The sequence below is a fragment of the Heterocephalus glaber genome, unplaced genomic scaffold (assembly GCF_053883595.1).
Source record: "Heterocephalus glaber isolate CG9 unplaced genomic scaffold, H.glaber_assembly_v1.0 deba00000621, whole genome shotgun sequence".
In the NCBI taxonomy this organism is placed as follows: domain Eukaryota; kingdom Metazoa; phylum Chordata; class Mammalia; order Rodentia; family Bathyergidae; genus Heterocephalus; species Heterocephalus glaber.
The window spans coordinates 499,375-515,962 of record NW_028258153.1 but is presented as its reverse complement, the minus strand read 5'-3'; the positions used below and the strand labels follow the sequence as shown (position 1 = coordinate 515,962).

At 37.3% G+C, this 16,588-nt stretch overlaps 1 protein-coding gene across 12 annotated transcripts in view; it reads right to left on the bottom strand.

Moving 5' to 3' along the window:
* Dock10 (dedicator of cytokinesis 10) overlaps positions 1-16,588 on the bottom strand; it is a 263,362-nt gene that overhangs the window by 135,021 nt on the left and 111,753 nt on the right. For all 12 annotated transcript variants that reach the window (XM_087205974.1, XM_087205976.1, XM_087205977.1 and 9 more), the window contains one exon: positions 14,374-14,463. In XM_087205974.1, coding sequence (XP_087062100.1) covers positions 14,374-14,463 — 90 coding nt within the window. The remainder of the gene's footprint in view (positions 1-14,373; positions 14,464-16,588) is intronic.

Sequence of the window (16,588 nt, the reverse complement as noted above, 5' to 3'; positions counted from 1 at the left end):
TAATTTTCTGTCTGCAAGGAGACATCTCAGAGGGCACGGAGACACTGTTAGTGAGGACAGCAGCTAGAACATGAGATAGCTTCTGCAAACCAGGACACGTGGTCACCCAATACACGGATACTGCAGAGAAGAAGAGGAAAGGCACTGAAAACATTTTTTCTTCCATTGAATCACAGTATGTGTCACTTTAAAATGCAGTAATTAATTTCTGCAGTATATGAGCAATTTGGACCATTTTAAAACTTACGCTATACTCTTGACAGAAAAGTCAAAATAATGACTTGGGATGGCATTAGCAATATACATGTACATACGGTTCAGTTTCAGATATCACAGCACAATTTTATGTAATGGCTTTTGATTTCTCATTTCTGGATATATTCACCAGTTGTGTTGGTGTGCACCTGTAGTCCAAGCTACTTGGGAGTCTGAGCCAGGAGGACTGTGAGTTCAAGGCTAACCTGGCTGACACGGCAAGCCTCACTGCAAAAAATAAAGCATAATGAGTGACGTGGATTAACTAATGGTCAACTTGGAAAGCCTGGCTGAACTGAATTAGCATGGTCTGGGCATGGAAGATCCACCTGAGGATTTTTGCCAATGGCAAAAAATGAGAACTGGAGGGAAAGATCTTTGGCTGCTGATTTTCTAGGAGAAGCTTGCTGTGGATGGTTTTCCTGATGTGAATTCGGCTGTTATCAGAGGAGCTTGGGGCCTCGCTGTCTCTTGGTATGGCTACTTTTCTCCTCAGGGGAGCTCTGATCTTCACCATGAGCATCACTTCCTGGCTCCAGAATAGATCCCTCAGCTTGGTGGCACAAATCCTTTATCCCACCAGGTCAGGTTTTCTGGCTTCCACCACTGGTCTTTGGGCTTTCCTGGTGCAGATCCTCCATACGGACAAGCATGAGTCATTGCTGTGGGCTCTAGGACTCTGCCTGGATTCATAGAGGACATTGCCTCGGACTCTAGGCCTTCAGCTGGACTTGTGTGGGACATTGCGGTGGGTTCCAGGCCCTTGGCTGGATTCTTTGGGTCTCTAGTGTGCGGCTAATCTCTTGCACTCCTCTGCATTTGACTTTTTGGGTGACTTATAAAATAATCCTATAAATTATGTGTCCTGTATTAAATCTATTTTCCTTGAAAATCCTTGACTACAACAATAAGTAAGTAAATAAATAAATGCTCATTTGATATTAGGTATTCTTATATGCACAGAAGTATGTATATGCAATGTAAAGCAGGATGCTATATATCAAGTGTCAAACATAAGTGTAAAGCATTTTTAAACACTTTGAATTTCAGAGTAGCCTAAAGTGTCATCCACACTCTTTATTGATTGTGAATTGAAAGTGAACCAAAATATGTGGTTTCTCTTTTCAAAATACTGTATGTTCTTTCAAGGCAAATGAACAAATGGTAAGATTAGACTTTCATTTAGGGCACTTGTGCCTGATCTGGGACTATATGCTCCATTTCCCAGCTGGATTTCATCAGTTGGGACATGAATAAGGAATGGAACTAAAACACCTTGGTGATATTATGATTTAATCAGTCTTCTCATGTAAGACATACAACCTGGGTTATGATTCAGTGCAGTCAAAATGGATTCATTTTTATTCTTATGCTCCAAAGTTTCTGGCTAATATACCTGTGTGTTTATCCACTGCCAAACATTTTAGGATGATTTTTATTGTGGAGGAGGAGAAGCCAATTTAGAGTTGGAAAATCTTTTCATATTATGAAACAAGACTATTATTGTTGGGATTTTTAATGAGTAGAAAACAAATTTCTTTAGAGTTGTGAATGTGAAACATAACCATTTTGTTTTCAATGTTTTCCCCAGTTTTTTTTCAGGAACATTTTATCCTAATGCCATTACAACTAAATGCATTTGAATTTATCTTAATCATCTTTTGTACATTTATTGCCTTTAGTGGTAACATTTAGTGTAAAAAAATATGGACTAATCATTTTGTTCTGGCCATGATAAGACTACAACACTCAGGATAAATAGAACTAGGCTAAATATGGCAAGACAGCATATATTGATGTCTCAATTTTTCCATTAAGTTTTTGAGGTCATAAGATAAACATGGCTTTACTTATAAATTTATCTCTTAAAAAGTAAAAACAAAATGAAAATGACATAATGTTCCACAAGACCTTCATCAGTGAATTAAGAGCCTCATTTAAAAACAAACAAAAACTCACAAAAAGTCTTTTTATCGATACTATTTATATTAAGAAAGGATGGGACTTCTTTCTCAAATTTGGAACATTTTTATAGCTGTATTTTGTCAACATGCTTCAGGAATTATAGCTGATGTCACATCACAGAAGAGAGCTCCACAGTGAGAAGCGGCAGGCCTGCTGCATTCTGATCTCATCCTCAGAAATGTGTTTCAAAATTCATTTACCGCCAGGGATTTAGCTCAGTGGTTTCGCCGCCTGCTGCACAGGTGCAAGGACCCAAGTTCGATCCCCGGTACCAAAATTCATTTACCGTCCAACATTTCAGAATCAGGAAGCAACATTAATTTTTACATAATTTATTTATACTTGCATCCACATCATATATTGAAAGAGCTTCTTATTTCTGGATGGATTGGAGCGTGCATTACTCTACATGTGTGATTCAAAACTTTGCATAAAATACACTAAACAAAAGCATCTTGGGTGGCAGCCCAAAATTAAACATAAAGTATATAAAATTATCTTAAGTATGAAAATAAGAAAAGAATTTCCCTGTACTCCCTTGAAACAAGCTAAATTTCATTCTGATTAGATACGTTTCTTGCAGTTCACAAAAATAAGCAGCATAAAATTTAAGTTATGGCCAGCCCCTCCCTCTATAATTTTTTCACTATGTCTAGGACTCAAGTTGTTCATATCTCCTTTACTTCCATGAAGTGTACATGATTTGGTTTCTCTGTTAAATATTCATACTTTTCTCTTGAATTAGCTAAATGTCTTTTGGCTGAGTCCGAAATAGTGGTAGAGGAAGAAAAGAGAATTCATTTTCAATATTAACACTCATTTGATCATGTTATTTTATTTCTGTTTAACATTTTTTTGCTTTTCAACAAAATTAGGAATGCTTTGGTGCATCATTCAGAGATAGCTGAATGCCTTGCTGAAAAAATTTCAGTGTTTTTGTGCATAGGCTATTCTGCCTGAAGAGTTCCAATATTCGTATTGAGTTTATGTTGGAAGCACCCCGTAGACAGAGTGACGCTACCACACTTACACTTTGGTAAGATACTGTAACCCACATCCCTTCAGAGTTTAGCCCACTATAATCAGGCTGTGTCCACGTCTTCTGAAGCCTCTCTGCTGAGGCCACCAATCTCCATCCCTCTTTGTGTCTTACAACACTGATACACTGTCTCATCAGTGCCATTTTTTCTTCAATTCTTAGACACCAATTTCTCTTGTTCGCTTCTACCTCTCTATGGCTTTGTGGGGTCCTCCTGACCAGCCTTCTAGTGGAAATACAGCTCAGGGACCCACCCTCTCAGCTCCATCCTAGCTGTCATGCAAATCAATGTTCAAATTCAGACCAACTGCCCCCTACTTCCTTGTCTGTTCCTGTCGCGTGCATTTATGCATTTATGCATTCCTTCTGGGATCTCTCTCTCTCTCTCTCTGTTTCTTTCTCTCTCTCTCTCTCTCTCTCTCTGTTTCTCTCTCTCTCTCTCTCTCACACACACACACATACACACACACACACACCAGGTGAGCTGCTTACTTGCTTCACCCAGACCTGTTCCAGGGGCCACCTTATTTAAATTAATGACACAGCTATATAGCTAATAGCCTAAACCATAAATGTGGGAATCCTTTTCAGCATGTTCCTCTCTTTTCTTTTCAGTCTCCAAATTCTGTCACTTCTGTCTCCTTAACAGCTTTTGATTGTCACCACAATCACACTGCCATTTGTTAGTATAGGTCTTTAGCATCACTCACCTGGGTTATTAATAGTTTTCTACCCATTCAACTTTTCTTCAAGTTTGCTTATCCCCAAGCCAAACAATCCATACTTGGTCTACTTTTAGGTATTTTTAAAATTTTTATTTTTAGGGCTGGGGATTTAGCTCAGTGGTTTTGCTGCCTGCTGCACAAGTGCAAGGACCCGAGTTCGATCCCCAGTACCAAAAAAAAATATTTTTATTAGTACATCTCTGTAGTACATAATGACTACATTCCTTGTGGGGAGATGGTACATGTACGTAATGCATCTTAATTTTTTTTATGTCCTGTTCCCCTCTCTGCTCCATCTCTTGGTTCTATTCCTATTTGCAAAAGATCTATGTTCCTGTTTCCTATTATCTATCTTTATTCTGCTCTTTAATTTATTTATACTTTGGGTTTCTCATATGAAAGACACCATGTGATATTTAAGCTTGTGTGTCTGATTTATTTTACTTAACATTATTATCTCAAGATACATCCATTTTCCTACAAATGACTCAGCTATATCCTTCTTAATAGCAAAGTAGTACTCAATTTTGTATAAATACCACATTTCCTTTATCCATTTATCTGTTGATGGACATATAGGCTGTTCCCAAGATTTAGATATTATGGGTTGTGCTGCTATAAACATAGATATTCATGTATCATTGTAATATGATGTTAACTCTTTCAGGAAGATATGTAGAAGGATGAGAGCTGGATCAAATAGAATCTCTAGTTTTAGTTTTTTAAGGAATCTCCATACTTGCCATAGTAGTTATATTAGTTTACATTCCCATCAATAATGTAGCCACGTCTCCTTTATCCCCTGCAGCTTCACCAACATTTGTTATTATGTGATTTTTTGATGATAGCCATTCTTTTGGAGTAAGATTGAATCTCAGTACTGTTTTAATTTGCATTTCTCTATGGCCAGAAATTTTGAACAGTTTTTCATGTATTTATTGGTCATTTGTACTTCTTAGAAGTGTCTATTCATTTCAGTTGCCTGAAATGGTTGGGTCTTTGATAGATGAACCTAACTTTGTTTTTTAGCTTAGGAATACTCCATGGCACACCTGTCAGATTGTAGTGCAAACATTTGATCACAGGTCTGTTGCTTTTTGCTTGATAGTATGCTCTTCAAGGGCAAGGGCTGTTCTTATTCACTCAGTAGCACCTGCTTAGTGAGTGATAAATGGTGACTAACAAGCCCAGTCCAATCTTTCATCCAACGGTTCTTGCCCTTTATTGCACATTGAATGCTATCCACAGTAATAATAATCAGTGGGAGGAGAACTTTGTAGGTAGAGAACTTAACCCTTTGTGAAAAAGGTAATTAACTCCATGACCTGAATTAGCAGTTAGCAGATGCTCAGTCACTGTCTTAGTCACTTCATCATTTCAGACACAATTTCCAACACCCACGACTTGAAGGAGGAGAGGTTTATTTTGGCTCACGGTTTTTAAAAGATTTAGTCTATCTGGCTGGCACCAAGGCTTGAAGGGCATGGTGGAAAGGTCCAGTGGAGCAACGCTGCTCATTTCATCATACCAGGACACAGAGAGTGAAGAGAGAACCCGGGGAGGGAGATACACTTCCAGATCATGCCCTCAATGAACCATGTCTTCCCACCAGGTCCTACCTCCTAACAGCATATTCAGCTATAGATACATCAGCAGATTAATGCCCTGATGAGTATTATGGCCCCAAGCCAATCAGCTTCTAAGAGTTCCGCCTCTGAACATGTGAGTCTTTTGGAGGACATTTGACATCTAAACTATAACAAAGACCTAAGAGAGCAACTTGGTTTTTTTGGGGTTTTTTTTGGTACCGGGGATCGAACTTGGGTCCTTGTGCTTGTGAGGCAGGCGGTGAAACCACTGAGCTAAATCCCCAGCGCTGAGAGCAACTTGTTTATGTTATTGAATCCATATTTATCCTTAGGGTAACAGAAAAAAAAAAAACCATGATAGTTAAGTAGAAGATTAAGAAGAGAAATTTTTTTCTGTTTTTGGTACCGGGGATCGAACTCGGGTCCTTGAGCTTGCAAGGCAGGTGGTGAAACCACTGAGCTAAATCCTCGGCCCTAGAGGAGAAATTTTTAAAGCGTTACTCTGAATGTTATGATCACTATTATGTGTTTCACACTTTAAAATAAACCTTATTTGTTCTTATAATAAGCTGTATGAGGATAAGTCCACAGAACAACCATCCCTGGGATTTTTCTGGGATTTTTGTGTTCTAATACTGTGAGAAATCCTTGGACAAAGGTGGACATTTTTGATACTAACAAAAAGAATCAAGAGTGGAGGTTTGTCCATGAAAAGAAATGGTCAATCTATTTGATTTTTTGGAAGCTTTAATGTCCCATTTTTCTGCATTAGAACTATCCCAAAGAAATGCATATTAAGATAGAGTTAATTGTTGATTTTATTTTATTTGAACTATAGTGGACCTTCTAGTCACAACCGGCCTGACATACAAACAACTTGGGTTACAACCAGACTTTTAGTTTTAACTTATGAACAAAGTCTTGAGTTATGACCTGAATGTCAGCTGCTTGTGCTTCCAGATGGTCTCAGATACAGATTTAATCCTTGAAGAGTCCTGGAAGGAACATGACAGCATCCTTTCCTGTGTGGAGTTAACTGAGAAATCCTGGGCCGGTGTCTGTCTAAGGACACTGAGATCTGCCTGTGTACAGGAGAGAGACTTTGAAGGCTGTGAAAGGATCCTGAGCCCTCAATTGACCAACTTGAGTTACAACAAGCCTTCCAGAATGAATGGAGTTCATAAGTCAAGATTCCACTGTATTATGCCCCTAGTTCTTAATAATCTTTTCCAATCAGATTTATATCAGCATTTCTAAAGGTATTTCTCAAGATATTTGGGGGAAAATGGACATTATATCTCCATAGTCAAATAAATTTGGGAAATGTTTCCCTTTTCAAATAGCCCTAATGGACGTTTGTTAATTAAGGACGAGGGGGGTGGGGTGGGGGAAGACACCTTTGGATACCCTACATATCTGAAGGACATTCTGCCTATGTGAAACTGGCTTGTGCCCTGATTCAAATCATGAGGTCTTCCAGTTTTTAGTGTGAATGTTCTGTGGAAGCTTAAAGTTTTCAACTACATTTACTCTTTTTAAATCTGATTTGTGCTTTCTATTTAGTTTAGGTTCTGTTTGTATTTATTTATTTATTTATTTATTCTTGGAAACTCATTATTTCTAGTTTGGAACTTCTTTTTAAACTTTGAATCTTTCCTTGCCACAGTAACCTAGCACTGTCTGGATAATGACGGAACATAATCCCTGTGTATGCCTGTGTGCATTTACATTTGTAGACATAGATGCTTTGCCTTTATTTCAAAATGTTGTTTCCACACCTTTACTTCCCAAGTATTTTGTGTCACGATTAAAGAGAGACTTTAGCTCTTGAATTTCTTATTTTCTCCTCACTTCAGGGTTGTTCTACTGTTGTGGCAGGGCTGATTCCCATCAATTGGAAGGGCTTTGTTGTCAGAGAAACTTAGCACATTGGCACTTTATTGGCGTTTCTCAGCTATTCAGCTGAAATGGTCCCTAGGTCTTGTTTCCTCCTGAGCCACTATATCTCTCAATTTTTTGCTCCCTTATCTTTTTTTTTGATAAAGACACAGTAAACCAAGATTTCAGTTTTAATTAGTAGGCTGAGGCTTAGCTTTATGTTACTCCTTTGTGTGTATTAAAATGGAACTTTTACTATAGAAGTTTTGCTTAAGAAATCTGCATCCTATTTATAGATCCCTTTAATTGCCCTCTTCCCCCAGTGGGAGTAGGCTTGTTTTTCCCAGAAGTGTTTGATAGTATTTTTTAAATGGCTATAGATGTTGATGTTAAGCCATCATGAAGATCAGATAAATACTTTCAAGTTGTTCTTTTCCAAGTGTTTTCGTACTACTGTATTGCTATTTTTATCTTTAGAATCATGGCAATAGAATTATTAATAGTGTTCCATAAGAATGAAGAAACTGAGATAAAAAGGTTTATAGTTTGTCAAAATAAAGGACATACTCCCTTGTGATCAGTAGAAAGATCCTCACCATGTCAGGCTATTAAGCATATGGCTTAAGGAAATTTATCAAAGGATCACACAAAAAAAGTAGGTAATGATATGGAGTATGGGGTCAGAGAGCAGGACCTTATTTCTGGTGCTTTGTGAACTTGGGCAAGTTACTTAATCATATTAAGCCCATTTTCTAGGTTGTAAAACGCCTGGGCTTTAATACCTGTATCACAGAGTGCTCGTAAATATTTCTGTATGTACACTATGGCTCAGCAATGAGTTGATATTAGCATAACTGAAGCATTTTGGTGGATGTGAAATAAACCTATGCTTTTTTGTGGGGAGCAACTTCCCATTTAATAGATAGGGAGGAGAATTAATAGCAGATAAAATAGAAAAGGGAGATACGGCTCATTTTATCTAAATACCATAAAAATACGAAGACATTCAAGATAAAAAAAAAAAAAGTCTCCTGCCTTGCACAAGAGGCTCAGAATTGTGAATGTAGAGTGATGTGAGAGAGAACTCAAAATTTTATGGAACTGGACGTGTTTAAACTAAATTCTCACCAATTTACTGCCTAGCAACCATGTCACTCTGCAGGGAGCCACTAAACAATTTAGCACAGGCTGGACCCAAGAAAGGGTTTTTATTACATCAGCCAAGGTAAGGTAATCATATTTCTACAAAAATCTTGCACATATCTATGAATTCATTTTGATGCTGGTTTAATCTGGTTTCAAAAATACAGCCAATGAGGCAAAGGAAAAGACTTCATGAACAAACTTCAGCAGCACAGGAACTAGCAGAAAGAATCAACAACTGGGATCTCGTCTTATTAAAAAGCTTCTGCACTGCAAAAGAAACCACCAACAGAGCTAACAGACAACCTACAATATGGGAAAAAAATTTTAGCGGCTGTACCTTAGACAAAGGACTGCTATCTAGAATACATAAAGAATTGAAAAAAATCAGATCCCCCAAATTCAAAGACTCAATTCAAAAATGGGCATCTGAAATGAACAGACATTTCTAAGACAAAGAAGTAAAAGCAGCAAACAAATATATGAAAAAATGTTCAACATCATAGGTCATTCTAGAGATGCAGATGAAAACAACACTGAGATTCCACCTCACCCCACAAAGAATGGCTGCTATCAAGAAATCAACCAATAACAAATGCTGGCAGGGTTGTGGGGAAGGAGGAAGCCTCCTCCACTGCTGGTGGGAGTGTAGACTGGTGCAACTACTGTGGAAGTCAGTATGGAGATACCTCAAAGAACTAGGACTAGAAGTCGCATTTGACCCAGCTATTCCCCTGCTGGGTATCTTCCCCAAAGAATTAAAAGAATCATACCACAGTGATATATGTGCACCCATGTTCATAGCAGCACAGTTTGTAATAGCTAAAACTTGGAAGCAGCCCAAGTGACCATCAACTGGAAACTGGATAAAGAAAATGTGTTTTTTTTTAATAAAATGGAGTACTACTCAGCCATAAAGAATGAAAAATTAGAGTCATTTATAGCTAAATGGATGCATATCGAGGCCATACTCTTAAGTGTAATAAATAGGACACACATGTGTAAATACCGAATAGTTTCTCTGGTGTGAGAAACTGAGAGTGTAAACAAGGGTTAAAATGATTAAAATGAATAATTGATAATTTGAAATAGGAAAAAAGGTCCAAATACAAAGGAGTGAAGGGAGGGGAAGGGGAAAGGAAAAGAGGGAAAGGAAAAACTATGAGAAAAGAAAAAAAATGGAAATGAAATCTATGTAAATAGGGAAGGATGGAGGGGGTGAAGGGCGCACAGGTAATGGGGAAAAAAATAAGAACCAAGATATATCATGCACAGGTACAAACACCCAGTGATAAATGTAAATGAATTGTATACCTAAAATGTACCAATAAAAGAACTAAAAAAAAAAATAAAGCCAATGTTGCCTGGGCTATGGCCTTATATCAGCACTACCTGTGCAAAAACTACTATGTAGTTTTTAGGGTGAAGCTGGGAAAAATATTCCTTGCAGAGGGTCAGGAGAGCAAAGCACCACATGGCAGTTAGCACTGTGGTCCAGGGCCTAGGGGCTTGGGCTAGATGGCAGGTGTCCAGACACGGGGCCTGTCTATTCCTGGCTGTACATACCAGCCGAGCAAGTTTCTTAATCTTCCTATGACATGGTTTCCTCATTATTTAAAGGTCGTGAACTTAATGATGCAGCATCTATATGTAATTAGAACAAGTAAATGGCTCAGAAGCATATCTGGCACAAAGTAAGTATTCAATAAAAGTTAGCTGCTATTGACAATTGGGATCAAGAGTTCTGGTCAATAGAATTCTCTGGGGTCCTTTCTCTATCTTAAACCGTTGCCTGGTGTCCTCTTTCTTTTTAATCTACTTTCTGCAGGCCTTTTTTTTTCAAGTGTCATTCAGGGGTATTTGGAATCAGACTTTATCTTCTTCCCATCCTATAGACACATTTCCACTTTATCTCCATCCTTAAGACCAAGCACAGTCTTGGGAATTTTTGCAGGACTTACACTTATACAGAAAAATTAGCAATAAATGAAAGGTTATGCCAAAGTTTCCTTCTCTTTTTCCTCCTTCCTTCCTTCCTTCCTTTCTCCTTTCTCTCTCTCAATTTCTCTCTCTTTCTTTCTTTTCCTTTCTCTCTATTCTAAACCTCAGATGCACACAGGTGCAAAAATCTTGAGATTCATTTGTGTTGGCAAGGAGAGACAAATGCTCTTTTTTGAGCTCTGCTATGTAAAAGTAGTAGTTTGGGAGCTACTTGGATCTGGAGTAAAAGTCACTGTAGTTGGTTTCTCTTTGTAACAGTTCTTAGAACTGCTGAAGAGAGAGGTTGAGGGTGAAAGTGAGAAAAGGAGCCTGCGAGTAGTTGAAAGGGAAAAGATTTCTCCCCAGGAGAAAGGCAAAGGTTGCAGTACCCTGCTCTCACCTGAAGGCAATGTTATCACAGAACTGTGGGATCTGTGTCGGCATGTGAAGTGGTGGCACAGAAGCTCTGGATATGCACTAAATTTAAGACCACTGAGGACTCTACAATAGTCTTTTGGAACCTCCTGTGTTGAATGGATCTGGTTTTCAGGCAAATTTTTCCCTGGAACCTTTGTCTCATTCGAAGATCAGTGGTAGGGATTGTGAATTGGTTTTGGGATTTAGGGTTTGGGCTGATTGGTCCTATTAGAAGGCATACTTAGCAATAAAATGAGATAAAAGAATTAAAAGAATTATACCACAGCGATATATGTGGACCCATGTTTATAGTGACACAGTTTGTAATAGCTAAAGTTTGGAAACAGCCCAAGTGCCCATCAACTGAACAATGGATAAAAAAGATGTGTGTGTTTGGGGGGTTGTTGAATAAAATGGAGTACTACTGAGCCATAAAGAAAGAGAAATTAGAGGCATGTATAGCTAAATGGATGCACACTGAGGCCATACTCTTAAGTGGAATAAATAGGACACATGTGTAAATACCGAATCGTTTCTCTGGTGTGAGAAACTAAAAGTGTAAATAAGGATCAAAATGGATAATTGAAATAGGAAGAAAAGGGGCAAAGGGGAAGGAAGTGGGAGGGGTAGGGGAAAGAAAAGAAGGGAAAGGAAAAAATGAGAAAAGAAAAAAATGGAAACAAAGTCTTTGTAAATAGGGAAGGGTGGAGGGGGTGAAGGGAGGGCAGGGGAATGGGAAAAAATAAGAACCAAGATCTATCATGTAAAGATACAGGTTCCCAATGATGAATGTAACTATATTGTATACCAAAAATGTACCAATAAGCTTAATGAACCAAAAAGGAACCATGAGATAAAACTCTCTAAAATTATGGAAGCATTTATAAATTCATAGTAGTTATGTTAAAAAATGATTAAGAATGAATCATGTCAGGTGGACTTCATTGATTTCTATGACTGTCAGACAACCCCAGGAGGTAGAATCATAAAAGCAAAATGCACTTGGAAATTTAATATAACATTTTCATTACCAACCTAAAACAAAATAATAATAAAAAAGAATCTGAAGTATTCCCTTAGGGAGCCACTTAATGATTTCAAGAAGTATGCTGAATTTTGGGCTGGGGATTTAGCTCAGTGGTGCTGCACCTGCCTCGCAAGGTCCTGAGTTCGATTCCCGGTATTCCTCTCAAAAAAAGGAATTATAAATTTTGGAGACAAGTTTGGGCAATAGACTTGGTTGCTTCCAATTCTGGTAGTGTTTAGAAAGATATTCTAAATAACTTTGCTTTAAAATAGTTTTCAATTACAAGATTTGTTTGCAATACTGTAACAATACAGAATTATACAAATTCAAAATAAATCTTTCCCATCCTCTCACAATCCCAAACTTGTGAGTAGTCAATATCAAGTTTTGTTGTGTGCATCTTTTCAATTTTTCTAGGCTTATACAAACATACTTATGTATACATGCATGGATTTTATATCTTTAATGATATCACACTTCACATTATACAATTGGCTTTTTGTCTCTTAACAGTGTACCATACACATCCAAATTAAGTTATTTAAATATTTATATGCTTGCTATTGACTGTATATTATCACAAAATACATATGTGCCAAAATTTTTTTCAACCTCATACCTATTGATATTGGAAATCAAAACAGTAATACATATGCCTATTATTATATCTATATACTCTAGCATTTCCTTTTAATGTTTGTATATTTATATGTACCACTTAAAAGGTACCTATGAATTACATCTTAAAAGTATATAAATGTAATTTGAACACTGTGTGATAGCATATCTTTCAGTATATTTCCATTATCAATAAATAATATTTCTCCAAAACAAAAGGATAAAAAAGAAAACTAGAACCAAATTTCATTAATGAATATTAATGCACAAATTTGAAATAGTAGTAATTTGAATGCAATAGCATATTAGTAATAGTACAATTTGAACAAGAAAGTTTATTCCTGTAATGCAAAAAAGGAATCCAGAGAACAGCCATTAATTGTATTACACTGCTGACACAAAGCGGGAAACTTATTTTATCAAGAGACTATGTGTAGGCTAATCGGGCAGCCACTGTTTGTAAGCATTTCACAAGACTAAGAAAGACACTTCTTGAAACATGATTAAGAAATATCAGAAACCAACATAATATGCCTTATTCCGTAAAGTATCAGATAATAAAGGTCTCTCTTAAAATCAAGAATAAGACAAGAAGTCCAATATTAGCTTTTTATTCAACATTCTTTTAGTAATTTTAGCAATAGATTAAGACAAAATTAAAGAAATAGGACACTTATTAGAAAAGAAAATATTTAAATTGTTTGCAGATGGTATAACTACATATAATCAAGTAACTCCTAAGACAAGAGTTGAGTAAGCTAGTTGTTAATGTTAGAAAATCAATATCTTATAAGAAACATCAGCAATTAACAGTAAGAAAAGAAGGTGTTGTAATCCAATATAAATTTAGGGAAACCAATATGAAATAATGGAATTGAGGAAACATTAACAGATGAATTTATGACAAATGAAGATTTGGACTGAATAGTACAACATAAAATATGTATGATTAATCATATGAGCATTGGTACATATACTAAAAATGCAAAGTATATTAATACAAATATATATAAGAGCTGCGAATGGGTATTCTTACTGCATGCAGCTTCAATTAAATCCTGACTGGGACATCGCACTTCCTTAGAATTAGAGACTGCATTCAGACACTACTACTTTCAGTTTTACCTATGCTGGGCTAAATTTTCTAACTGGACTTTTTGTGAAGGAAGGGTAAGCTTCATTTCTTCATTCTGCAAAGTATCTGCTATGTGCAAACCCATTCCCTGTCTTAAACAGCCTGGATTGAGGGTAGAAGACGAAGCCTTTTTTGTAGGCTTCTCATACTCCAACTGAATGCAAACATACACTACAGCGACAGATTATCAGGTTCTTAAAGTTGTACACAAGGATTTACCATTAACTCTTTCCATAATTGGTACTTAAAATAAAGATCTCTTAAAATAGAAATTCCATTATCCAAAATTCTCATGTAGTAGTATTTCTTACGATACAGTTCAAATGAGTAAAACAAAATTACCTACATTAAAATATTTAAATATTTTTCAACATAGCGATTTTAGATAAAGTTAAAAAAATCTAAAGCTTGAGCACTTCACCTGATAATGAAAAGCAATTAAGAGGAAGATGGGAAACCACCTACAGGTGATGAAGGTTGAAGGCTATCAACTACTTAGAACATGGGGAATTCTCTGGAGATGACACTAACCATAAAATTGCCTTAAGAACTCCCTGGGGGAAAACAATAGTTTTCTAAAATAACAGAAGCATCATATTTACCTCTTTCACCAGCAAATTTTCTGCTTTGTGCTCTGAGTCTTCAGGCACTGTTGAATATAATGTTCGGATATCCCAAGACACTGTAGCTGTCTGAGAAGAACAATGAAAAGAAATTGAGCCCACCAACTTAATGTACTGAGCAGACCATGACATGAAAAACACAATAAGAAGCTACTTTAGTTCTTAGCACTAAAAGATAACAATACAGAGAAACTCTGTCATTCTTACCAATTTAGTCTCTATAAAGGAAAATCCTAACACTTCTGACTCGACTACTAGCATTGTTGCACTTTCTATTTTATCAGTGCAGCTTGTAACTGTAAGCTCATTTTCTTTTCCTGCAGATAACAAAAATTTGGGCATCTATATACCTAGACTTGATCTTTTTTTCTATTGGGATCTTTTTTAATTGTTGCTGCTCATGTTCAAATAAATTTGAAATGATGACAAAACTTACAAAATTAATGTTTAATCCTATTGTAAATAATCTCTTTAATAGTCACAGGGCAAACAGCCCCTTTTAGGATCTGTGTGTGTGTGTGTGTGTGTGTGTGCATAGCAACAAGCTAGATGAAACAATGTTCAGTAAATTTAGTCTTTGAAGCAAATGGGTCATGTATTTAATGTCCTCATTTTTAAAAAAATAAGCAAAGTATTTTTCAACTTCCATGCTGTGGTGGATTGACTAATGGTCAACTTGTAATGACCAGCTGAACTGACTCAGCATGGTCTGGGCATGGAGGATCCACCTGAGGATTGTTATCAATAGCATAAAAAGAACTGGAGGGGAAGATCTTGGCCTGTTGATTTTCTAGGAGAAGCTTGCTCCGGATGGTTTTCCTGATGCAAACTAGGCTGTTCTCATCAGAGGAGGAGCTCGGGGCCTTGTTGTCACTGGGAATGGGTGCTGTTTTCATCAGGGGAGCTCTGATCTTCAGAATAAGCATCACTTCCTGGCTCCAGTGTGGATCCCTCAGCTTGGTGGCACAAATCCTTCATCTCACTGGCCTAGATTTTCTGGCTTTCAGCACTGGCCTTTGGGGTTCCAGGTGCAGATCCTCAATACGGACAAGCATGAGACATTGCCCTGGGCTCTAGGCCACTGGCTAGACTCATGGAGGACATTGCCTTGGACTCTAAGTCTTTAGCTGGACTTTTGGGGGAAACTGCTGGGATCTAGGGCCTCAGCTGGATCCTTTGGGCTTCTAGTGTGTGGTTAATCTCTCACACTCCTTTGCATTTGACTTTTTGGGTAATTATCATAAAATAATCTTAGAAAGTATGTGTCCTATATTTAATGTATTCCCTTGCCAAATCCTGCTGACTACAACACATGTCAAACACATATGGGTGTACATACACAGATGTATAAAGTGCTTCTTCAGACAATTTAAATACAATTTCATAGGATACTTCCTCTTTATATCTTGAACTTCATTAAGCTGGTGAGGAGGACGGGTTGACCTAAAACAGTGCTTTGGATTATCACTTGTCAGCTATCGTTAGTCTGGACATCTTGGTGCATCCATGGATGCTAAAGCAAAAATCTGTACTATATCCATGGTACCAGTCATTGAGATCTTTAATATCCAATATTTGTCAAATCACATTCATCAGGATTTCTAAAGCACAAACTAAGATTCGTTTAAGTTGATCCAGATGAAGTGCATTTTCTAGATTAATTGTTGGAACAGAGGAGAACCTCAAAACCACCATTAGTTTTGGAGGAGATGGGCAGGTGATGGGTGAAGGAGTCTAATCTTGAGTCCACGGCCACCACAACCAGCTCGGCCACCACAACCAGCTCAGCCACCAAGGGCAGCATCACTCCCATCATTCCTTTTCTTTCAATCTACAACTCATATTTTCTTCAAATCCCCTTTTTCTTCACTCCTGATGTGAGCTCCATGAAGGCAAGAAATATTGTCTCTTTAGTTTACTGTTACAATTTTAGGGCCACGCTGGGTGCTTAAATAATTTTTTGGTGAACATATTGAGTGTGTGCAAGTATTTGTGTGTTCGCTGTGAGGATATGTGTGTGTGATTTGTATATGAGTGTGTGTGGTATGTGATTGTGTGTCCATGAGTACACGTGTGGTTGAGTGTAGTGTATGGGTATGCCTGCATGAGCATTGTGAGTGGGGAATGTGATTAGGCATGAGTGTGTGTTGTATTTGAGTATTCAGTATGTGTGGTGCAAACTTGTGTGTGGTAG